The 26,677-nt window shown below is 36.7% G+C and overlaps 1 protein-coding gene across 2 annotated transcripts in view; it reads left to right on the forward strand.

Moving 5' to 3' along the window:
* The window catches only part of MAGI3 (membrane associated guanylate kinase, WW and PDZ domain containing 3), a 241,871-nt gene that overhangs the window by 188,694 nt on the left and 26,500 nt on the right, over positions 1 to 26,677 (forward strand). For both annotated transcript variants that reach the window (XM_069600979.1, XM_069600968.1), the window contains exons 9-15: positions 2,529 to 2,717; positions 5,350 to 5,955; positions 7,174 to 7,205; positions 9,071 to 9,227; positions 10,725 to 10,816; positions 21,213 to 21,405; positions 23,880 to 24,068. In XM_069600979.1, the coding sequence (XP_069457080.1) occupies positions 2,529 to 2,717; positions 5,350 to 5,955; positions 7,174 to 7,205; positions 9,071 to 9,227; positions 10,725 to 10,816; positions 21,213 to 21,405; positions 23,880 to 24,068 (1,458 nt within the window). The remainder of the gene's footprint in view (positions 1 to 2,528; positions 2,718 to 5,349; positions 5,956 to 7,173; positions 7,206 to 9,070; positions 9,228 to 10,724; positions 10,817 to 21,212; positions 21,406 to 23,879; positions 24,069 to 26,677) is intronic.

Raw genomic sequence — 26,677 nt, forward strand, 5'->3', positions numbered from 1 at the left:
TATTAGATCTTTGATTCATTATGAGCTTCTCCCAATTGCTTAGATTTAACATTAGTGACCATTCAAGATTCTTTATTAACTGATATGAACAAATACTAAGCATATCCACCATATTGTTTGCCTATATCATTGATTCTCTACTGGGATAGTAGGGTATATCAGAATCATTTGAGGAACATTTTTAAAATGCATAGGTCCTGAGATTGTGATGAGCCTAGCCATGTGTATTTCATAAAAGATGTCCAGGATGTTCCATCCTACTCATCCCTCATTGCCTCCCCCTTCTCTGTCATTAATAAGATGTTTATCATCATAATCTAGTAGATTCTTCACTCAGTTGCTGATGAAACAGTTTTTTCTTATAGCCCCTCTTCAAAAACATAGTCCCTTCCCTTAAGTTTTACATTTGATTTAGCAAACATTGTTAGATTAATAAATATTTTTAAGCACCTTCTATATGCCCAGTGCTTTCCTTGGTACCTGGTATTAAAAAATGAACAGTAAGACAGGTCTTACCCTCAAAGTTTACAGTCTAAAACAGGAAACTGATGGTTATAATATATGCTGGTAGGTGCCATCCTGTGTTAGTAGTTAAATGTACAGGGAGACAGAGCAAGTTTGAATCCCAGCTGTGTAACCTTGGATAAGTTTTTTAAATCTTTGTTTTCTCATCTAATAATACAAAATATGAATGGTAGTAGTACCTACCTCTTAAAGTGGTTCTGCGTATGCAAGTTAATACATGTAAAGTGTTTACAAATCCATGTCTGGCACATGGTGGCCAAAAAATGATAGTTTTCATTGTTATTAATAGAGACATACAAGGTTCAGTGGTGGTGTAAAAGAGGGAGTGCTCACCTTTGCTTTAAAGGAGAAAGTTGAGGGGCAGGAGGACAAGTTAGCCTTGTGAATTTGAGTCATTAGGGAAATGAGCATCAAAACCACAGTGAGAGACCACCCTATGCCTACTAGAATGGCTGTAACCAAAAAAAAGTAGACAGTGACAAGTGCTGGCAAGGATGTGAAGCAGTCAGAGCCCTCATACATTGATGGTGCCATGTAAAATGGTGCAGCCACTTTGGAAAAGTTTGGCAATCCTTCAGAACATTAAATAGTTATAATATTAATATGTTCATGGTAACTGCTACGTTTCCATTCCCAATATGTACCTAAAAGGAATGAACGTATTTGCCTACACAAAATCTTGTACATGAGTGTTCACAGCAACATTACTCATAATATCCAAGAAGTATAAACAACCCAACAAATCAGTGAATAAATAAAATGTGATATATCTGTATAATGGAATATTATTTGGTGATAAAAAAGGAATAAAGTACATGCTACAATACAGATGAACCTCAAAAAATTAGGCTAAGTGAAATAAACCATTCAAAAGACCACATATTATATAATTCCATTTATATTAAATGTCCAGATTGGGCATGTCTACAGACAGAAAGTGGCTTAGTGATTGAGGTTAGGATGTGAGGGCAGGTTGGGGAAAAATGAGAAGTGACTGCTAATGAGCACCAAGATTTCTTTGGTGTGTGTTTGGGGAGCGAGAAACTGTGCTAAAGTTAGATTGTGGTGATGGTTACCACATCATTGACTTGTATAATTCTGTCATATGTGGATTATGTCTCAATAAAGCTGTTAAAAAAGAGATTTGTCAGAAAAATTTAAACCATATTTTGAAAAGCTAACTTAAACAGTGCTTTTTAAGTTATGAATCTGTACAGTTTGATCCCCACAGTTTTTGTAAGTGCCCTAATGGCAGCCAGGTGGAGCGAACTTTCTGGGAAAGAGAAGACAGGTATTACTTGCAAATGTGGATCACTTTTAGTGCTAGGATCATCTGAGGAAACCTCTAAAAATAGGCTTTTCAGTGAAACTGCTTTTTGTCTTCCTAAAGTTTCCACTAAGCACAGGTATAAGGGAAAGAAGCATGAAGCTATTTGCTAGTAGTGCAGGGATTCATGCCACTCATCAGATGTAAGTTAAAGGCTGCAGAAAGCCTGAGTCATGGGTTATAAAAAGTTCTCCATGTATTGTCTTTTATAAGTTTGTGACAGTTGCCTTCATCTTCCTAGTATAGTGTTTTCTACATAGAGCTCCAGTAGCTGCTTATTCAAATGAAATATACATCCGAATGAGTGCCCAAGGCTTTCAGGATTTTAATAATAAAGGTTATCCTTCAGGTGTGTCATTCAGACTTCTATCTAAAGGACTCTTTGCGATTAGAAAAAGTAAGTACAGACAAGGCAATGAGAAGATGAAATAGATGTTTTTATACGTTTCAAATGACATAGAAGAGTCCTATAGAAGAATGAGAAACGATTCATTAGCTAAGTTTTTTTTCAGTGATTTAATATATGAATTTAAATTCCAACTGTTCTATAACATTGGATTCTCTCTTATTTTCTTTCTGTTATGGTTTGTTGTATCTAAATTATATAGACTATCTTGGAAACTAGCTTTGAGGAGTATAGTCATTATAATTATTCTTGTTTCTCATTTTTGTGCAGATACAGAAAAATCGCACTTCACTCGAGATCCATCCCAGCTTAAAGGCGTCCTTGTTCGAGCATCATTGAAAAAAAGCACAATGGGATTTGGTTTTACCATTATTGGTGGGGATAGGCCTGATGAGTTCCTACAAGTGAAAAATGTACTGAAAGATGGTCCTGCAGCTCAGGATGGGAAAATTGCACCAGGTAACAGGTTTTTCAGAAATACTTAAAAGGGGTCTTCCCTGGCGGTCCAGAGTTTAAGACTCTGCTTCCACTGAAGGGGGCATGAGTTCCATCACTGGTTGGGAACTAAGATCCCACACGTGTCACATGGCTTGGCAAAAAATTTTTTAAAAAAAGAAAAGTACTTAAAGATTTGTGATCCTATAACAAAAATTATAGTGAGAATGTTTTATATATATATATATATAAAACATACATACCAAATATATAATAGCTATATAAGTATATATCATATATGTATTTTGTATGTGTGTGTAGAGAGAGAGAGAGAGAAAGAAATTATACAACCAGGAGGTAGATTCCTGTATTAAAATAGTTTATCTTCTAAATTAAGTACATGGTAGTTTTGAGGGAGGGTCATTTATTAATATATTGAATAGTTTGTATAGTTTGAGATAACCCTTTGGCTATACTAAGCTAAGGATTTATTAACCATCTCAGAAAATTATTTGATTGTCTGATGTTCTCTGATTATGTAGGATACTTTTGGAGTTATTTAACATTTACCTGTAATCTTTTTTGAAAGGTGATTCATTGTGATGTTTACAGTGATACTGAACAAATTGGTATATCCCACATTTTTTCACCAGGTTGGACCCTTTCCTTTGTTTTTTGCTATCTTAGTGGCTATTAGTAAAGTTAAGCCACTATGTTAAGAATTATAGACAATAAAGCTAAAAAAAGAATACAAAAAGAAAAGAATGGGAAAAAAAGAATTATATTATTATAGATAATAAGGTTATTATTTTTACAGAGCTGTATGAATTTGTCTTTTATGTAGTTTTCTCAACATCTTTACTTGGTGACTGTTACATATTTTTATGTGAGCGACTGTTTATGGCTATAGGTTAGAGGAAGTTTAAGACTATGATTATGAGGAAGGTTAAAATACTTTTCTTCCAGAAAGATTTTAATAATCCACTGAGGTTGCTTCTTACCCTATTTGCTAGGCTTTTCTAATCCTCTGTTATTTCACATACTATGTGTAAATACATTTTCCATTTGGGTGATTCAATTGTCATATTACTTTTGATGGCAGGTATCAACTTATTTTCAATTAATATATGGGATCTCTCATATTATGCTTCCCGAATTAGGTGATAGAAATTTAAACTAGAAATCTTAAAATAATTAAAAGTTATATTTATAAAGAAAATTATTTTTCTAATTTATTACTTTATAAAATCAACAAACTCTGGAGATGAAAATTAAGGTTTTGTCCTAAATCCTCAATTTTTACTTTTAAAATATTTTTGTCCATGAAACACATCTCAAAACTATTGTATATACTGTCAGGATTTTATGATGTAGATTTAGATTTGTCTAAAGATGTTATTAATTTGTAAAGCAATAGGATACTTCCATAAAAACTCAGAGAACTTTGACTAGGGGAGGAAAAGTCAAAGCTTTATTTCTAATTAGTTTAATTTCTTTATCTTCTTGAATTTTGAAATGAATTTCCACAGGCTAACATTTGTTTTTAAATAGCATTCGTGTTGATTTTTTAAAGCCTACATGCAATCAGAGCAAATTGAAGCACCTTTATTTGGCAATAACCTTTTAAATAATCATATTCAAATAAAAGCAGCAAATGGATGAGACATCAGAGGACAAATTTTAAAAATCAAAACTGCATTTAAAAAAACACACAACTGATGAGTGGCAAAGATCCTACAACCAAAGTGGGTCATAATGATGTAAAATCAAGAAAGTAAAACCAGCTTTTAAAAGGATTAATTCAGCTAAATTTTCAGCATCTTAAATAATATAGTCTTTACTTGTATTGAATTTTTTTGTTGCTTATTTCTCCTTTTGATAACTAAATTACACTAAATTGAAAGTCTCTCCAAAAAAGAAAGATGTGAAAAGAAAATACATTCATAAGTTATTATTCTAACCTTTAACCTTACATTGTTCAAACTAGAATGAATTTTTAAGTATGTTGTAATCAGTGGCTACTTAAAAATCATGAAATGAGACGTATTTAAAGAATGTCTGTTTTGTCTGTTTGTATAAGTAGCCAGTGGAGTTGTGCTCCGCTTGTCTATGTACTGAGCACCTACTGCAATGCACCTAGCTTTGTGTGCGCACTTAGGTGTCACTCAAAGGATATACTAACATGGATAATATGAATCTTTTTTAGGATTCACTTGAGCTTGAGGTCGTAACTGTTTGCCACTAAGCACACATTTATATGGCTTCCCAGGTGGCTCGAGTGGTAAAGAATCGACCTGCCAGTGCAGGAGACATGGGTTCAGTCACTGGGTTGGAAAGACCCCTGGAGTAGGAAATGGCAACCCATTCCAGTATTCTTACCTGGAGAATTCCATGCCTGGAAGCCTGACAGGCATGGGATCGCAAGGAGTCATACACAAACACACACACACGTTTATATATTCTTTTTAGGGAGGAGTCACCAAAGGGAGAGTGACATGTCTGTGTTCAAAATCTATTTTTCCAGTGGTTAATGAATAGTAAGAGGTTTCCAGAACTCAAATTTAGATGCTAAATTTCAGTCATTTTTATCTCCCCCAATAAAAGATCAGTTTATTTGATGGCTTTAAGATTTTTAATGTGATTTATGTTTTACCAGGTGATGTTATTGTAGACATCAATGGCAACTGTGTCCTTGGTCACACCCATGCAGATGTTGTCCAGATGTTTCAATTGGTACCTGTCAATCAGTATGTAAACCTCACTCTATGTCGTGGGTATCCGCTTCCTGATGACAATGAAGATCCTGTTGTGGACATTGTTGCTGCTACTCCTGTCATCAATGGACAGTCATTAACCAAGGGAGAGACTTGCATGAATACTCAGGATTTTAAGTCAGGAGCAGTGGTGCTGGACCAGAATGGAAAATCGGGACACAGCTTGATCAGTGATCGTTTTAATGGAGCATCAGATCTGAGTGAACAGAGAGCATCTATGGCATCGTCAGGCAGCTCCCAGCCAGAACTAGTGACTATCCCTCTGATCAAGGGCCCTAAAGGCTTTGGGTTTGCAATTGCTGACAGCCCAACTGGGCAGAAGGTGAAAATGATATTGGATAGTCAGTGGTGTCAAGGCCTACAGAAAGGGGATATAATTAAGGAGATTTACCATCAAAATGTGCAGAATTTAACACATCTCCAAGTGGTAGAGGTGCTAAAGCAGTTTCCAGTAGGTGCAGATGTCCCATTACTTATCTTAAGAGGAGGTGAGTAAAAGCACAAGGAAAAGTCGTCATTGTTCATGCGTTTATATCTGTGAATTGTCCTTCCTTCCAGGTCAGAGTATCTCTTCCCCAGAAGACTTAACTGGTAATTAGTGTGCATTTTCCTTAAGTTCTGTCTGACTGCTTCCATAAGCAGTATCTTTTGTAGCAGGTTTTTTGGTTTTTTTTTTTTTTAGTTATTAGTGGTTTCATTTGTGTCCATTATGGATTTCTTTTCCTCTGTGTTCTTTTTAAAATCTGATTTATGACTTTAATGATTAGCTAGAGTCATAGCATTGTCCTACTTCAGATGAAATATATCCTCTTAATTTCATTTTCTCTGTTGACGGCAATAATAGAAATGGACCCTTTCAATCAGTGGTACTTCATCTGGACCTCTGTAATGTACCAAGGATGTTTTGAAAGAGCTAGCATCTCTGTGAATAAGTAAAAATGTTGGATGGTGTGTTAATCTGTTCTGTAAAAGCAGTCACGATAGCTTGTGCTCGTAAAGCTTTTATCTTAAGCTTTAATATCTGTCAGTAAATGTTAATTAAACCCCACAGTGCTCATGTGAGAGAAATATAATTTTATTTTCCAAGGTCATCAACTGACTTGAACTGCTCCCAGACATAAATGCAGTTCCAAGGACTAATCAAAAAGTTATATTTTAATGGGCTTTCTTAAATCCATACCAATGAATGACTAGTATTTTAAAGAATAAAATTTAGCCCTTCACATGTATCTCACTGGCTGTTAGTTTTCATTTTTGAGGCAAATGAACAATTTAACTTCGATTCTCATTTCTTTGAACTGTTTTTGTTTCTTCTCTGGGTGATAATCTGCTCAGAGTAAGTGCAGATCTCTTTGTGGGGGCTGGAGAGTCATCCAGAGTTCCAGCAGATAAAAGTGTCCAGGGTTCTGTGTCAAACAGGTTGGATGTCAGTTTCCTGCCTAGTTGCTGGTTGATTCCACAGTACAGGAAAGTAATGTTAATCTATTTGAGTCTTGCTTTACTTTATCTATAAAATGGCAGTAACATGTATGCCTTAGGATTGCCATAAAAAATGAAATATGTGTATAATGCCTGGCACGTAGAACATGTTGGACATAATTTACTAGCCTACTAAAAGTTGAAGCTAGTTTTATCATAAACATTAGCAGTATTTGTAGTCTGGGAATCCTTCCTCTGTTTTTAAAATATGGCTCATTTTTTTTAAGGTCCTCCTTCACCAACTAAAACTGCCAAATTGGTGAGTATGCAGTTGTCCTCAAATTCTTCTTTCCAACACATGGAGAGAGACGCCGCGTTTCCCTCCATGAGGGCTGCTCATGGGGTGGGTGTTTACAGACCAGGAGGAGTCGGAAGACAGACTGCCCTGGGCTTGGAACAGAAACTCAGGGAAGAGTGCAAGTTAGAAAAAGCCATCTATAAAGGAAGTGTGCTCTGCTGGTTATTTCTGTTGAAGAAATGTTAGAGACCTGTAGTAGTCTGATGTTCTACGTAGTAAAACGTGGACTCATTGAGGTGCCTACTGATGGGTCCTTTGGCTTTCTGTTTCAGAGGAGCAAGGGTAAGGAGTAGCTAGACATTGGGCAAATGTCTAGCTACAATGAGAAGATGCAGTGGTTTCCCACAATACATGGGGACTGTCATTACCCACATTTAGCCGACCTTCTGACGTTTAGGGCTAGAGCAGTTGTGGCCTCTCTGCTCAGTTTGCTAGTTATCAGACCAAGAGGCTGTCAGACTTGGAACAGTTTTTTTTGTGGTGTTCTTCTGAATAACTGACTAGCCTATTTTAGGACCTGTGTAAAGACTAAGACCTAAACAAAGGACATACCAGATAACAATATGAAAGAAACTGCTAGGTACACGTGTAGCTACTTAAATATTTAAGTTTACAATTATATGGATATGAAGACAATTAGGTATATAATCCTATTAGCTCTAGTTTGCTTCATTTGGAGTGTATCGTCTTCCAGTTAAAAGATAGTCTTCCATAACCATAAACCATAGGCTGCTAAACAAAAGACCATCAGATACAAAATAGATTAATTGTTTATAGCCCACTGAAAATGATCTTCTGCAAATTTGCCATTTTAACTCCTGTACTGCCCTGTGTTTCATAATAGATGCCAGTGCAGCCACGGGGACCCTAATGCTTTATAATTGGCGAAAGTTTCTGATGACCTCTCACTGCTTCTGACAGAATCCTAGGACAAGAGGGGGAGAAAGAGGGAAAGGCTACTCTTATCTCCTAGGCATCTGACTGGGTCCTGGTCAGTGAAGGGTCCCTTCTGGCACAACACTTTATGGCCACTGTCCTGAGTCCTCCCTGACAAGCTGCTGCTCCTACATCACAGTCACTTTTATTATTTTATCACAAATGTCTGTAGTCTCCCTCTCCTAACCATAATTCAGGATAACAAGCTGTTCTCTAAACCATAATATTTATTTTCTGAAGCTATTTATTGGATTTCACTTTTGAATTTTATTAAGGAAGCCATTTTGATGAGCTATTCTTCTGGGCAAGTTCTGTCTGAATGGGAGCAGATGAATATACCCCTTATCTGATTCCTAGGCATGGAGCATTTTCATGATCTATTTGAATTGACCATGCAGGTTTTCACAGTGTCATCATTACGACCTAAATTAAAATTAACACTTTGTATTGCATTTTCTTAGAAAGAATATTCCTTAAACATCTTTACTGGAAATTAATTCAATGAGTGGGGAGCTGAGGTTTTCAAGAATTAAATGGAGGTACTCTCTGAGTCTTCCTCCTGCTCTACTTAGAAGTGCAGTCTTGTATGTCTTCTCAGAGTCAGTTTGTGTCTTGGTGGTGGAGAAAAGGCAAAATTCCTTAACACAGGACTACTTAAGGCCCTTTGATTGACATCATTATAAACGTGTTCTAATTTAAGTGAAATATGTTTTAATCAAATACACATGACTGTGAAAGTGAACTCCTCTAAGACTGCAAATATGCTGTGGCTTTGACCCTGCTGCTTACGCAACTGTAATCAGTTGACATACTGGTTCAGACAACAGTTTTTTGCACTAATCAACCATCTGGCTTTTTGAGATGCTAAGTAAGGCCCTTTTCCATTTCAGAAAACAGATAAAAAGGAAACTTCAGAAAGTTTGGAGGCCATAAATGAGCCTGTTCCCCAGCCTATGCCTTTTCCACCCAGCATTATCAGGTCAGGATCCCCGAAACTGGATCCTTCTGAGGTCTACCTGAAATCTAAGACTTTATATGAAGATAAACGTAAGTAGCTGTGGAATATTTCAGGAAAGCATGCAACAACATTAATTTGAACTTTCTTAAAAACTTGATGTTTCCATCTCTAAAAACCAACATGTTGGAGTTATTCATTCCCATTTTAATGTAGCTCTGGGCTTCCATTTATACTCAACACTCATTCATTTGTTTTCTTCAAAACCATGTTTTGAACTCTTGTTTTTGAAATGTGCCTCTGTCTACCCAACATCATAGTAGGTAATGGGAATACAGAGGTAATAGGTTACTTAGACCCTGCATCCAAAGAGATGGTTAAACCTAAATGGAAAAGACAAAGAAATAGTCAAGTACATATACAAATAACAGGTACAGTAATAGAAGGATAGGCTGGATGAATTGGGATCCAAAGTAGGAAATGGTCGGTTTTACTGCTGTGGGTAGTAGGAAGTATCATATATTGCTTTATATAGGAAGTTAAGCTGTAAGACAGAGAGGTAGTTGCTTATGAGACAGATAGAAGGGAAAGAAGGATAGCATTTGCACACTGCGTGGCCTTAATTGTGCATTTAGTTTCAGTTTGGCTGGGTGTGGTCGGCAGTGGATACTGGAGGGGAGGGCAGGAGCCGCGGGTGGAGAGCGGATTATGCCAGGCTGAGGAAGCTGGAGACAATGACATACATGATAAAGAGCCACAGAACGGTCTTAACTATAGGGATGAAGTTGTTGGGCTTGTGTTTTACAAAGGTTTTTTTTTGGCAGGAATACAAAGGATGATGAATCAGAAGGGTATGTAATCTGAGGAGGAAGCCAGAGAGCAGAGTAGACTCCTTAGAGGAGTCCAGTGGACAGATGAGAAGAGAATGTGCATAAGGCAGAAATGCATTTCATACTAATTTACCAGCTAATGATCATTCTTTTTCTGAAGCACAATTGTAGCTTTAAGTGGTTTAGCTTCTGAAATGTATTTATTTTTAGAAATAGATCTAATAAGCATCTTCCCTGGTGGCTCAGATGGTAAAGTGTCTCCCTACAGTGTGGGAGCCCTGAGCTCGATCCCTGGGTTAGGAAGATCCCCTGAAGAAGGAAATGGCAACCCACTGCAGTACTCTTGCCAGGAAAATCCCATGGATGGAGGAGCCTTGTGGGCTACAGTCCACGGGGTCACAAAGAGTCAGACATGACTGAATGACTTCACTACCTTGGAAAAGATGCACAAGTAGAAATATATATAATTGATTTCATACTTATTTAACCAGTCACAGTTTATCTTATTAGTCCCAGACCCAGACTTGATAGTCCTATTTCGGAAGATGAAACATTTATTTGAAAGCATCAAGAATTAATGGCAGTATAATACTGAGTGTATGGAAATGGGAATAAGTATTCCTAAGCAATCTTGATTCAGTTTGAGTTAGAGCACAAAACAAAGATTTATGATTGAGTTTTTATAGTGTTAAACTTTTTAAAATAAATCAAAGTGTATATTGTGTACCTTTGTACTTATTATTTTCTGGTTTTCCTTAGCACCAAACACCAAAGATTTGGATGTTTTTCTTCGGAAACAGGAATCAGGGTTTGGCTTCAGAGTACTGGGAGGAGATGGACCTGACCAATCTGTAAGTTTAACTATGTTGTCATTTGGCTATTCCTGTTAAAACTTTTAATAGAGATTTGGTAGAACATGGTGCGTTTGTTTTGCATTCTAATTTGTTTGGTTTTTTAAAAGATTTTGTTTTCTCTAACAGTTTCGTTAATATGACCAAGAATTGCTTTTCTAGTGATGTCATAATACCTCAGTTAACTTGATATGTGAAAGTGTTAGTTGCTCAGTTGTATCCAACTCTTTGTGACCCCATGGACTGACTGTAGCCCTCCAGGCTCCTCTGTCCATGGGATTTTCCAGGTAAGAATACTGGAGTGGGTTGCCGTTTCCTCCTCCAGGGAATCTTCCTGACCCAGGGATTGAAGCCAGGTCTTGTGTATTGAGGATAGGTTCTTTACCATCTGAGCCACCAGGGAAGCCCTAACTTGGAATAGCTGAGGCTAAAACTGTAGGTAAAAGCTGAATAAAGTCAGCCATAAATTAGAGCATAATAATGGGTTATATTTGCAAGGCATTTAAATCTAGAAATTTATTTATATAGAATTCTCACTCATACTTAGAGAACAAATATGGTGGGTTTATTTTTGTTTTGCCCTTAGTTTGACAAAGAAGTGATGTGCTTCTTAGAGTTTAAGAACATATTTAAAGCTTTTTTGTATGATATGAATGACTACATTATCATGTTTGGAAGTTAGGTGAATAATAATATTCTTTTAAAATTACAGGCTTCTTTCTATTCTGACTAGAACATTTGATTTAGAGAGTATAAATATGTTCTAAGTAGTCATATCGGTTACAGTTAAAATAATTATCAGAGACAAATAAAGCTTAAGGTAGGTTGCCCTATGTAGGGCAAATATGGAGTACCTTCATTGTTTCTTTTCCTTTCTTTTGATCGAGCTATGATTGATGTATAGCATTATATTTGTTTCAGATGTGCAGCGTAATGATTCAGTGTTAGTATACACTGCAAAATGATCATGGCAACAAGCTTAGTTACCATCCGTCATCAGACAAAGGGACAGATTTTTTTTCTGTGATAAGAACCCTAAAGAGTTATTCGCATGGCAACTTTCAATTATGCACTACAGCATTATTGGTTATAGTCCCCATGCTACAGCATTACATCCCCATGACTTATTTTATAACCGGAAGTTTGTACCTACCTCCTCCCAATCCCCTTTCCACTGTCAACCACCATTCTGTTCTTTCTGAGTCTTGTTTTGTTTGTTTACTTTGTTTTTTAGTTCTGATATAAGTGAGATTATACAGCATTTGTCTGTCTGTCTCTTTGACTTAGCATAATGTCCTCAAGGCATTTTGTTGCCTTGCAAAGATTTTGTTCTTTCTAATGTAGTTTAATCTTTGTGATAAAAATTACATTGTGATTTTCCCAATTTTTTTTCTTGTAATTGATTTCTAGTTTTATACCATTAGGGTTGGAAATGTGTGGTATAATTTCAGTTTTCTTAAATTTATTGAGGCTTGATTTGTGGCTTAACGTGTGATCTGGCTGAGTAATATTCCATTGTATATGTAAGTGGGTGTGTAGGTGTGTGTATGTATAAAGAAGATGTGATATGTGTATTTCTTTGTTTATTTTCCCTAATTGCTATGGCTTAGACTTCCAGTACTCTACTGAGTAAAAGTGGCAGAAGTGGGCATCCTTGCCTGTGACTGATCTTAGAAGGAAAGCTTTCAGCATTTCTTCACCATTGAGTATGATGTTAGCTGTGAGCTTGTCATTGTTGTTGGTGGTTGTTTAGTGTCTGAGTCATGTCCAACTCCTTGCAACCCTATGGACCATAGCCCACCAGGCTCCTCTGTCTGTGGGATTTTCCAGGCAAGAATATTGGAGTGGGTTGCCATTTCCTCCTCCAGGGGATCTTCCTGACCCAGAGACTGAACCCACATCTCCTACATTGACAGGGAGATTCTATAGTACTGAGCTGCCTGGGAAGCCTGAGCTTGTCATAAAGTGAAAGTGAAGTCGCTCAGTTGTGTCCAACTCTTTGTGACCCCTTGCACTGTAGCCTACCAGGCTCCTCCGTCCGTGGGATTCTCCAGGCAAGCGTACTGGAGTGGGTTGCCGTTTCCTTCTCCAGGAGATCTTCCCAACCCAGGGATCGAACCCAGGTCTCCCGCATTGCAGGCAGACGCTTTACCATCTGAGCCACCAGGGAAGACTCGAGCTTGTCATATATGGCCTTTATTATGTTGAGGCATGTTTCCTCTACTCCCTTGTTGAGAATTATTATAAATGGATGCTGAATTTTGTTAAATGCTCTTTCTGTATCTGTTAAGATGATCATATTTTTATTCTTCATTTTGTTAATTTGGTGTATCACATTGACTGATTTGTGGATGTTGAAATATTCTTGCATCCCTGCAGTAAATTCCACTTGCTCATGGTGTATGGGTCCTTTTAATGTATTTTTTAAATTTAATTTGCTAATGTTTTGTTGCAGATTTTTGCATCTATAGTTATCAGTGACATTGACCTGTAATTTTCTCTTTTTGTGTTGTCCTTGTCAGTTTTGGTATCAGGGTAATGCTGCCCTAATAGGATGAGTTTGGAAGTGTTTCTTCCTCCTCAGTTTTCTGAAAGAGTTTGAAAAGGATAGATATTAATCTTCTTTAAATGTTTGATAGAATTCACCAGTGAAGCCATCAGGTCCTGGACTTCCATGTGCTGGGCTATTTTTAATGACTGATTCAACCTCCTTACTAGTAATTGGTCTGTTCAGATTTTCTACTTTTCATGATTTACTCTTGAAAGACTGCATGTTTCTAAGAATTTATTGATTTTTTTCTAGGTTGTCCATTTTTTTGGCATACAATTGATCATAGTATTTTCTTATGATTCTTTGTATTTCTGTGGTATCAAAGGTAACCTCTCTTTCATTTCTGATTTTATTTTTGAGCCCTCTTTTTTTTCTGGTGAATCTAGCTAAGAGTTTTTCAGTTTTGTTTATTTTTTCAAATAGCCTGCTCTTAGTTTCATTGATCCTTTCTATGGTCTTGTTAGTTTCTGTCTCATTTATTTCTGTTCTAATCTTTGTTATTTCCTTCCTTCTACCTGTTTGAGATTTTTGTTATTTTGAGGTAGACCTATATTACTATGAACTTCCCTCTTAGGACTACTTTTGCTGCATCCCAGAGATTTTGCAAGTTGGATATCCATTTTTATTTGTCTCAAGGTATTTTAAAATTTTTCTCTTGATTTCTTCATTGACCCATTGGTTGTTCATTAAGATGTAGTTTAATCTTCACATGTTGTGATTTTCCCAGTTTTCTTCTTCTGATTTCTAGTTTTATATAATTGTGCTTGGAAAAGATGTTTTATATAATTTCAGTCTTCTTAAATTTATTGAGACTTGTTTCATGGCTTAACATGTGGTCTGTCCTGAAGAGTGTTCCATGTGCACTTGAGAAGAATGTATATAATACGCTACTTTGGATGGAATGTTGTGAATATATATGGAATATATATAGAATGTTCTGAATGTTTAATGTATCTATCTGTCTATATGTAAAGGTTATTCATTCTAACGTGTCATTTAAGACCCATGTTTCCTGATTGGTTTTATGTCTACATGATCTATCCACTGATGTAAATAGAGTTATTAAAATTCCTTACTATTATTGTATTGCTGTAAATTTCTCCCCGTAGGTCTGTTAATATTTGCCTTATATATTTAAGTGCTTCTATGTTGGATGCATAAACATTTACAAATGTTATATCCTCTTGTTCAGTTGACTCCTTTATCATTATATAATGCTCTTTTTGTCTTCTATTACAGTTTTTGTAGTTTTCGTTTTAAAGTCTATTTTTTCTGATGTAGGTATAGCTGCTTTAGCTTTCTTTTGGTCTCTGTTTGCACGGAACAGCTTTTTCCATGCCTCTACTTTCAGACTTTCTCGCTCCTTACATCTGAAGTTAGTCTCCTATAGGCAGCATATAGATGGGTCTTGTTTGTACATTTGGCCACTCTAAGTATTTTCATTGGAGGATTTAGTCTTTTACATTTAAAGTAATTTTTAACAGGCATGTACTTACTGTCATTTCTTTCTTTGTTCTCTGGCTGTTTTGTAGTTCTTCTCTGTTCTTCTTCTCTTGCTTTCTTCCCTTGCAGTTTGATGACTTTCTTTAAAATTATACTTAGATTCTATTTTTATTATATTTTGTGTATCTACAGTAGGTTTTGTTTGACGTTACCCTGAGACTCAAATATAACAGTTTATATACATATATATATATATATATCAGTCTAATTTAAGTTGATAACAACTCAAGTTTGAATGCATTCTAAAGCTACATTTTTACTTCCTCCACCACATTTTGTATTTTTGATATCACATTTCACATCTTTTTATTTTGTGTATCCCTTCACTGATTGTTCTAGTTATAGTTATTTTTTACTACTTTTGTCTTTTAACCTTGTTATACTAGTTTTGTAAATGATTATATTTATCTTGCCCATGAGATTTATACTTTCATATGTTTTCCTATTACTACTCAGAGCCTTTTCTTTTCAACTAAAGAAGTCCCTTTCACGTTTCTCATAAGGCCAGTTTATTAGTGATGAACTTCTTTGATGTTTGCTTGTCTGGAAAACCCTCATCTCCTTCAGTTCTGAATGATAATTTTGCTGTATAGAGTATTCTTGGTTGGACATATTTTTCCTTTCAACACTTTGAATATATCATTCCACTCCTTTCTGGCCTGCAAAGTTTCTGCTGAAGAATCTGCTCATAGACTTATAGGAGTTCCTGCTATATAACAAAGGCTTCCCTGGTGGCTCAGACAGTAAAGAATCTGCCTGCGATGCGGGAGACCTGGGTTTGATCCTGGGGTTAGGAAGATCTCCTGGAGGAGGGAATGACAACCCACTTCAGTATTCTTGCCTGAAGAATCCCCATGGACAGAGGAGCCTGGTGGGCTACAGTCTATGGGGTCACAAAGAGTCGGACATGACTGAGCAACTAAGAACAGCACACAGTATGCATTTAATGATATTATTTCTGATGTGCTGAAATTTTTGGTTTCCCTGGTACCTCAATTGGTAAAGAATCTGCCTGCAATGCAGGAGACCGCAGTTCAGTTCCTGATTCAGGAAGATCTGATAGAGAAGGGATAGGCTACCTACTCCAGTATTCTGGCCTGTATAGTCCATGGGGTCGCAAAGAATCAAACAGGACTTAGTGAAACTTTTACTTTCTTTTGTATGTAACAAGCTGTTTTTCTCTTGCTGTTTTTAAAATTCTCTCTTTAACTTTTGACATTTTAGTTACAATGTATCTCTGTGTGGATCTTTTTGGGAACTCTTTGGGCTTCCAGAATCTGCGATTCTGTCTCTTTTCCCAGGTTAAGGAAGTTTTCAGCCACTATTTCTTCAAGTTAAATTTTCTGCTCCTTTCTCTTTTCTCCTTCTGGTACTCCTATAATATGAATGTTATTCTGCTTGAAGTTATTCCATAGGTACCTTGGGCTATCTTTGCTTTTTTTGTCTTCTTCTTTTTTTTTTCTTTTTGCTGCTCTTATTGGGTCAGTTCCATCCATATTGTTTCAAGTGGCAAAAATTCATTCTTCATATGCCTGTGTAGTATTCTATTGTATGTATATGTGTGTGTATACCACTTTTTAGTTTTTTGAGAAACCTCAAAAAACATAATTTTGACAGTGGCTGCACCAATTTATATTCTCACCAACAGTGTACAAGAGATCCCTTTCCTCCACATCCTCACCAAATTTGTTATTTGTAGATTTTTTGATGATAACATTTCTGACAGGTATGGGGTTATACTTTGTTATGGTTTTGGTTTCCCTGGTGATTAGTGATGTTGAGCAACATTTCATGTGACTGTTGGCCGTCTGCATGTTCCCTTTGGAAAACTGTTTGTTCACATCTGCCCATTTTTTAATTGGGTCGTTTGTTTCTTTGGATATTAAGCTGTATGAGCTTTTTTATATTTTGGGAATTAATCCTTTGTTGGACTATTCATTTGCAAAAATATTCTCCCCATTCATAGGTTATGTTGTCTTTTCATCTTGTTTATGGTCTCCTTTGCTGTGCAGAAGCTTTTAAGTTAATTAATTTTTTTAGTTTTAGTTTAATGCATTTTTCTTTATATCATTGTGATTTCTGAAACATATTTACCTATTTGGTCTTTCTTTTGTTATTTAAAAAAATCTTTAGATTGAAGTATAGTTGATTTTCAATGTTGTGTTATTTTCAGGTGTACAGCAAAGTGAATCAGTTTTATATATGCGCATGCACATGCGTGCGTGCGCACACGCGTGCACACACACACAGCTCTCAGTACAGTTCAGTTCAGTCGCTCAGTCGTGGCCAACTATTTGCGACCGCATGAATTGCAGCACGCCAGGCCTCCCTGTCCATCACCAACTCCCGGAGTTCACTCAGACTCATGTCCAGTGAGTCAGTGATGCCATCCAGCCATCTCATCCTCTGTCGTCCCCTTCTCCTCCTGCCCCCAATCCCTCCCAGCATCAGAGTCTTTTCCTATGATTCAACTCTTCACATGAGGTGGCCAAAGTACTGGAGTTTCAGCTTTAGCATCATTCCTTCCAAAGAACAGGACTGATCTCCTTTAGGATGGACTGGTTGGATCTTCTTGCAGTCCAAGGGACTCTCAAGAGTCTTCTCCAACACCACAGTTCAAAAGCATCAATTCTTCGGTGCTCAGCTTTCTTCGGTCCAATTCTCACATCCATACATGGCTACTGGAAAAACCATAGCCTTGACTAGACGGACCTCTGTTGGCAAAGTAATGTCTCTGCTCTTGAATATGCTATCTAGGTTGGTCATAACTTTCCTTCCAAGGAGTAAGCATCTTGTAGTTTCATGGCTGCAGTCACCATCTGCAGTGATTGTGCAGCCCCAAAACATTAAGTCTGACACTGTTTCCACTGTTTCCCCATCTATTTCCCATGAAGTGATGGGACCAGATGCCATGATCTTAGTTTTTTGAATGTTGAGCTTCAAGCCAACATTTTCACTCTCCTCTTTCACTTTCATCAAGAGGTGTTTTAGTTCCTCTTCACTTTCTGCCATAAGGGTGGTGTCATCTGCATATCTGAGGTTATTGATATTTCTCCCGGTAATCTTGATTCCAGCTTGTGCTTCTTCCAGCCCAGTGTTTCTCCTGATGTACTCTGCATATAAGTTAAATAAGCAGGGTGACAATATACAGCCTTGATGTACTCCTTTTCCTATTTGGAACCAGTCTGTTGTTCCATGTCCAGTTCTAACTGTTGCTTCCTGACCTGCATACAGGTTTCTCGAGAGGCAGATCAGGTGGTCTGGTATTCCCATCTCTTTCAGAATTTTCCACAGTTTATTGTGATCCACATAGTCAAAGGCTTTGGCATAGTCAATAAAGCAGAAATAGATGTTTTTCTGGAACTCTCTTGCTTTTTCCATGATCCAGTGGATGTTGGCAATTTGATCTCTGGTTCCTCTGCCTTTTCTAACACCTACTCTTTGTAAAATTCTTTTACCATATTGGGCACTACAGAGTGTTGAGTGGATAGTAGTGTGTATATGTCAATCCCAATTTCTCAATTTATCCTCTTCCCCTTTCCCCCAGTAACAGTATGTTTATTTTCTGTATCGTTGGCTTCCCTGATGGCTTGGCAGTAACGAATCCGCTTGCAGTGCAGGAGACACAGGTTCAGTTCTTGGGTCGGGAAGATCCTCTAGAGGAGGGCATGGTAACCCACTCCAGTATTCTTACCAGGAAAATCCTGTGGACAGAGGAGCCTGGTGGGCTATGGTCTGTGGGGTTTCAAAGAGTCAGATACAATCACAGGACTGAACACACATGCACGCATTTCTGTCTTGTCAGTAAGTTCATTTGTACCATGTTCTTTCCATTCCACACATACGCAGTGTCATGTGGTATCAGTCCTTCTCTGTCTGACTGACTTCATTCAGGATGACAGTCTTCAGGGCCATTCATGTTGCTGCAAATGGCAGTGTTTCACTTTTTATGGCTGAGTAATATTCCAGTGTATATATTTACCACAGCTTCTTTATGCATTTGTCTGTCGACAGACATTTAGGTTGCTTCCTTGTCCTGGCTGTTGTAAATAGTGATACAGTATTCATCGGGGTGCATGCGTCTTTTTGAGTTGTGGGGTTTGTTTTTTTCAAGTTTATGCCCAGGAGTGGGATTGCTGGATCATATGAGAGCTCTGTTTTTAATTTTTGAAGGAACTTTTCCATACTGTTCTCCATAGTGGCTGTACCAGTTTGCATTTCCACCAACAGTGAGGGGTGGGGTCCTTTTTCTCCACATCCTCTTCAGCATTTATTGTTTGTAGATTTCTTGATAATGGCCATCTGGACCAGTGTGAGGTGATACCTCATTGTAGTTTTGATTTGCATCTCTCTGATAATAAGTAATGTTGAGCATCTTTTCATATGCCTCTTGGCCATCTGTATGTCTTCTTTGGAGAAATGTCTATTTAGATCTTCTACCCATTTTTTGATATGAATATATTTAATTAAGCTGCATGAGCTGTTTATATATTTTGAAGATTAAACCCTTTTCAGTCGCTTTGTTTCCAAACATTTTCTCCCATTCTGAGAGTTGTCTTTATTTTGTTTATGGTTCATTTGCCATGAAAAAAGCTTTTAAGTTTATTTATGTCCCATTTATTTTTGTCCTTATTGTCATTATTCTAGGAGACAGATCCAAAAATATGTTGCTACAATTCATGTCAGAAAGTATCTAGTCCTACAATTAGGTCTTTAATCCATTTTGAATTTATTTTTGTATATGGTATTAGAGAATGTTCTAACCTTCATTCTTTTTATGTAACTATCCAGTTGTCCCAGCACCACTTATTGAAACGGCTGTCTTTTCTCCATTGTATGTTCTTGCCTCCTGTGTTATAGATTAATTGACCATAAGTGTGTGGGTTTATTTCTGTGCTCTCTATTCTGTTGCATTGATTTATATATTCCTTTTTGTACCAGTACCATATTGTTTTGATTACCATAGCTATGTATTATAGTCTGAAGTCAAGAAAGCGATTCCTCAAAAAAAAAAAAAAAGAAAGAAAGCGATTCCTCTAGCTCTCTTCTTCTTTCTCAAGATTGTTTTGGCTATTTGTGTTTTTTTCTGTTTCCATACAGATTTTACATTTTTTTTTGTTCTAGTTCTGTGAAAAATCCCTTGGCAGTTTGATAGGGATTGCATTGAATCTGTAGATTGCCTTGGGTAACATGGTCATTTTACCAATGTTAATTCTTCCAGCCCAATAACATGATATGTCTTTCCAGCTGATTGTGTAATCTTTAATTTCTTTCATTAGTGAACTATAGTTTTCCAAGTACAGGTCTTTTACCTTGTTAAGTAGGTTCATTTCTAGGTATTTTATTCTTTTTGATGCAGTGGTAAATAGGATTATTTCCTTAATTTAGTATATAGAAATACTACAGATTTCTGTAGATTTTTTTGTATCCTGCAACTTTAGCAAAATCATTGATGAACTCTAGGAATTTTCTGGTGATGTCTTTAGGATTTTCCGCATATAGTCACATCATCTGCAAACAGTGAGTTTTACTTCTTTCTTACCAATTTGTCTTCCTTTTATTTCTTTTTCTCATCTGATTGCTATAGCTAGGACTTCCAAAAGTATGTTGAATAAAAGTATTGAGAGTGGGCATTTTTGTCTTGCTCCTGATCTTAGAGGAAATGTTTACACTTTATCTTCTCTTAAATGTCAGGTTGTAACAGCTCTGGACCTAATCCAAATACTTAGGATTACCAATTATAGGATTCTAATTGCCGGCAAAGAAAATGAGCAAGATTTGTTCACCTAGTTGCAAGTGAATCTTCGGTCACTCTGTTCCCTTGAAATATATACTGCTTTAGAATTTAGGAACAACAAATATTTCTTTTTTGTGTATACTAAACTTGAACTGATAGCCTCATGTAGTAGGAGTATTGTAAGAATTATCCCAGTTGCTATGAACAATATACAAAAAAAAAAAAAAAAAACTTTCACCATGACATTCAATGGACTTTACTTTTAGTAGCTACTCCACAGAATTGCATTTTCTGAGTTTAATATTTTTATTCTGTTGTACTGATGGAAGTGATAGTGGTACTTTCTAAGTTATTGAATTACTTTGTATTTCCTGTCTTCCTTGTGCCCAACCCAAAGAATCCAGAAGAGATTACATGGTGTGGTTATTTGAAGTGCCATTTTGGAGACAGGTCAATTTCTATGACTGTTTTCAGGTTGAACTGCAAAAATTTGTTGGTATGCATAGTTTTGAGTTTTGAGTCAGAAAGTCCTTGACTTAGTAGTTAAGAATTTTAGTAAGTCTTAGTAGACCATATAGAGCAACCCACACTTTATATCTTATCAGATATACATTGGAGCCATCATTCCTCTGGGCGCAGCTGAGAAAGATGGTCGGCTCCGTGCAGCTGATGAGCTGATGTGCATTGATGGAATCCCTGTTAAAGGGAAATCACACAAACAAGTCCTAGACCTAATGACAACCGCTGCTCGAAATGGCCACGTGTTATTAACTGTCAGAAGGAAGATCTTCTACGGTGGTACGTGAAGTGAACCTGTTCTTGCTCTGATAAGTTGAAAAAGAAAAATGAGATTTAGGCCACCTTTTTTTTTTTTTCAGATCATTTTATTATGTTTAGTAGTGTATGAGAGGCTGTGCTAGCCCTCTGCAATGGCCCACACTGTGTCTGAAATGTTTCTTTGACTAAATCCACTTCTTACCTAAAACAATGACAACAAAAATAGTGTATGAGATAACTTATTTGGTGTGATCCTTGGATGTGGAAGGCCATGTAAGGTTGAAAGGATTCATAAATAGTGCTGCTACTACTATCAAAAAAGAGAAATAAATTTTGGGTCTCTACATTAAGATTATATTAGTATATCAATGAATTTTGCCAGTGTGATATTGTAGTCAGAATATCAGGTTAAATCTGTTTTCTGAAGAACAAATACAAAGCTGTTTAGTCATACTAAGAGATCCCATTAACTGAATATCAAACAATTTTAGATCCTGATGAAATTCTAAATATTCAGAGGACAAAAGTTTCTACTTCAGAAGTTTTAGTATGACATTTATTGAGTCTCAGACATGGATTCTTTTACTTAACTCTTCACAATACTGTGATGGTAAACACTGTCATTATTCTAGTTACTCACAGAAAGGTTGAGAAACACATAGCTGGGTAGGTAGTAGGACCAGGATTGAAACAGATAATTTAATTACAAAGCCTGAGGTTTAAACGATTACATTAAGAGATGATAATTTCCTGTATTTTTATGTTAGTAGCTCTGTGAATATTATGTAGAAATTTTAAAAAGTGAATTCTTGTCACTTAAAAATGTTTTAAAGACAACCCTGTAGCACCACAAGAATGTAAGCTTCATGAAGGTTGGAATTTTCGTCCATTTAATTCTATGCTGTATACCCAGTACCTAGAAGGATGACCGCATGGCACAGAGTGGGCATTCAAAAAATGTGTGACTTGATGAATATTTACATTACTCTTAAAAATGAGACCCTGTGTTTTTGATTGTAGCATCCGAAGTAAAAGCCCATCTCCCTTCATAAATATCAGGCATTCTGAGATGCATGCAGATTCTAATGCCGTGTTGCTTCCATTTGGTTTGTCTGGTGTCAGAACATAACTATGTAGAGTAAACAATGGGACGTTGTACAAATAGAGATTAGCTCCCTCCTGAAAAGCATCATAAAGGCATTTCATAGTAGTTTGATATTATTGGAGACATTTTAGCTAATTCATTCTAACCATGCATTATATCAAAAAGAACCTTTTTTTTTGTTGGTAATTATTGGAAGTTGTTGACACTTTTGTTGAGGTTTAAAAACATATCCTCAGAGTCCCATAGATTTTGCTACAGAGAGACCTTATAAATGCATGTTCATCAATAACAGCATGTTATGGTGGTTGTTTGTGATGTTTTGTATCAAATTATGGCACAAAATTTGCCCTTTTTTAAAAAATCAGTTATGACTAACTTTTGTCATTCTTTCTCAAATTCTGATGTTATTCTTAAATAGAAGAAAAGGGTGTAGGTTAATTGCCCATTTGCTAGGAATTCCATGTGACCTGATCTGTGTCTAGGAGTTTGCCATTCATGTGGACAGCTTGTTATATGCCTGAGAACTGCTAATGGTTAACTCATCTCATATTACCCATCAGAAAACTGCAGTTGTAAAACACACTGTAAAAGATAAATCTGTGTAGGTGGCAAACTGTTCTCAAGCTGTAATGGGAAGTATCTCTGTCCTGATGCAGTGACCTCCCGGACGTCAGGAGTGTCAGTCACTGCACTAAATTATATATTTCTATTAAATGTTTATTTATTTAGCTGCACTGAATTTTAGTTGTGGCATGTAGGATCTAGTCGCCTGACCAGGGAGTGAACCCAGGTCCCCCTGCATTGGAAGTGTGGAGTCTTAACCACTGGACCACCAGGATTCAGTGTGTGTGTGTGTGGGGGGTGGGGGGAGGTGGTGCTCAGTTGTGTCCAGCTCTTTGTGACCCCATGGACTATAGCCAGCCAGGCTCCTCTGTCCAGGGAGTTTTCCAGGCAAGAATACTGGAGGACTGCCGGGGAAGTCCCACTAAATTATATTTAAAGTTGATTTTAAGAGGAAGTTTACTATGTTGTTATTCATTATCAACTTTAAAAAATTGCTTGTCCAGGTTCAAAACCTCGTTGGAATTAAAATATTTCAAGAAGAATTTTTTTTACCATCAAATTTCACAGAAGCTTTGAAAAACTTCCCTTAGAGTGAGATAACATTTTGTAGTTTTCCAACTATGTATTTAATGAGCATTCAGGAAGTCCACTGGATGGGCTGCTGCCTACCTCTGCACTCAGATGGTATCCAGAGCACTTGGGCAGAGGCACTGCTTTTCTTCATGTTAGAAACTCAGTATTCTTGTGAAGAGCTTAGCACAAAACACTTTAGTTATCAAAAGTTACGATGTTCCAGAAATATCAAAATTGATCTTGTTTATTACAGAGAAACAGCCTGAGGATGACAGCTCCCAAGCCTTCCTTTCAGCACAGAATGGATCTCCCCGCTTGAACCGAGCAGAGGTCCTGGCCAGGCCTGCTCCCCAGGAGCCCTACGATGTTGTCTTGCAGCGAAAAGAAAATGAAGGATTTGGATTTGTCATTCTCACTTCCAAGAGCAAGCCACCTCCAGGAGGTAAGGGCTCTTGTGTCCTGGTGTCCCTCCCTCTAATTCCAGTTTTCTGAGTCACCCACTGGGGTTTGTGAAACTAGCTAGGAATCATGTATAAATTGCCTTTTTTTTTAATGCTGAATATTTTATTTATTTTTAAATTAGATAGTTTGCATCAGTCTTCCAGGCTTCAGGTTTGTTTATCTATCTCAGAGTCTATAAAAAATCTTAGTAGTTCAGTTTGCATCCACCTTATATTGTGACAGTATTATCAGGGATGTGATCTAATTGATGTAGTGAAAGGACAATGCTGAATTTTTTTTTTAATTATGGGGGCATAGGGTTTTTTTTCCCCCAGATTAGGACAAATACAGAAATAAATGAAATGCTAGAAGCAATTGAGAAGAAGCAAAATAGAAAAACCTTGACCCAGATGTGTCTTAAATAGTCCTTTCATGTTATTTAATCATAATTGCCTCATTGTAGCTATAAATTGACCTTAAATGATAAGAAGCAAAAGTTCTGTCAAGACCTTGAAATATCCTGAACCTTAAAATGTCATCTGAGAAGGATTAATATGTATATTAATTTAATATGTATATTAATTTCTTCAACAAAGGAGGAATCACATATTCTATGTCCAGGGCTGTTATGAATCAGCAAATTAATATTTGCTGTATCTTTATGTTTCTAAGTGATAATCATCTTTAAATATAAAATACAAATGAATATAAGATGAGAACCAGCAAACTAATATTTATGTGTCATGCTTGTCTGGTAGCTTTATTTTTCCAAGTCAAGTGATAAAAATCTGTGACCACATGGAAATGCACTCTTCGCTTTGCCAGGGGATTTGATTTTATCTTGAGTAGCGAGATCCTTTTAGACTAAATGGTCACTAAAACCTTAGTGAAAAATGAAAACACTTTCAGGAAAGTGTTGTGAGCCAAACCAATTTGCAAAAATCTTGCTAAAATCAATGCAAGTGTGTAAAGGAAGAAGATTCTATGACATGGATGAATTATTACTATGGTCTCAGGTCACTGCTCACTGATACTAGTTTCCATTTTCCAAAAGCTGTTGCTATGGTAATGCTTGGAACTGGAACTGTTACTGATGCTGTGAGGATGATTATGTGGCCTGTGTCAGAAAAATGAGAGAAAGCAGCTGTTAGGTGGATTTTATGTTATGTCATTGGAAACCAGTATCTAGAAAAACAAATGACCATTTTAGATAATCATATTCTGATTCGAATACCATGCAATAATCCTGGGCATTCAGATTAACAAAAATAGTGAAAGATTATTACTCAGCATGATAGATGCTAACCACTTTCTGTATTGAGCATATTCCTCCTCTAGCACTACAAAAATTAGGAGAGTCTAGTGTTCACCATAAAACTAGGAGATACAGAGGAATTCAGTAACATATATTACTTAAATAGTTTAACCTATTTTTATATTTGAAATTTATGTTATACTTTAATACATTATCTGTTTTAAATATATCATCTTATTTGTGTAATTATATTTATTTAATTTGTTTATACTTAAAATCTTTTTATACTTCTTTGTTTACATTTCTTTTTACGATCTTGATGGCTTTACATACCATAGATGCTGGGTCTCTGTATAACATAGTGTCATTAAGTGCTGGGCTTTGTAATCAGACAAACATGGCTTCTAGACCCACTTATGTCTTTTAATAGCTGTCTGATCTTGGGCACATTACTTACCCTCCAAGTGCTCCAGCTCCCCCTGTGAAATGAGGATGTTAACACTTCCTGTCTCGTATGTTTGTGAGGATTAAAAGAGATAATGCGTATGAAGCCCTTTGCCTGGACCTTCAATAAATGTTGGCTGCTGTTACTTGTAGTTTCTGCCATTGTCATTGCAACTGTCACTGCCTATTGACCTTTTTTTTCCCCTCTAAAGAAACGTTAAAAAGTTTATCAATATTTGAGTAATGAGATGGGAACGAAAGCCCAATTAAAATGTAAGATTGAGGTAACAGCTAATGCTTGGCAGGAAATGAGTGTTTGCAGCTCATTAATTATCAGCCTGAATGGTAAATTAGGCTTAGGTTGTCAAATGAATTTTATATAAAGTACTTGAGATTTTCAGTCATGATGCAAAACCAGAATTCGTAATTTCGCTGACGTGCTAGTTAATAATCTCACAAAATTCTCAGCCCTGCAAACAGTCTTCTTGGAACTCCATTTATCTCATAGCTAGAAGGATCCTGGGGTAAGATTACATGAGGAGCTTTCCCTCACAGAGTCCAAGCCGTTGCAGTATGCAGTCCACTGCATGACAGTGAAAGATTGGCTTTAAAAAAAGAGTTAGCACAGGTGAAAAGGCCAGAAACCTGTCTGTCAGAACAGATCCTTCTTTATGGATCTTGCCGTGGTACAAGTTGGTATTCTGCACAGTGTAGGTTGTTGGTTGGTTTGGTTTTTTTTTCTGCTGCTGCTGTTGAAATGTATTTTCTGCTGACACTTGTCACAGGAAGAGTTCCCACTAACATCTCTAATACCAGTTATAAAATTCTGTACCATTGACTTCTTCAAAGGTCAGGGATCCAGGCCCAGCATCCTTGTTGTCCTGGACCAGTTTGTGTAGGGCTACATAAGT

Source organism: Ovis canadensis, chromosome 1 (genome assembly GCF_042477335.2).
Source record: "Ovis canadensis isolate MfBH-ARS-UI-01 breed Bighorn chromosome 1, ARS-UI_OviCan_v2, whole genome shotgun sequence".
Classification (NCBI taxonomy): domain Eukaryota; kingdom Metazoa; phylum Chordata; class Mammalia; order Artiodactyla; family Bovidae; genus Ovis; species Ovis canadensis.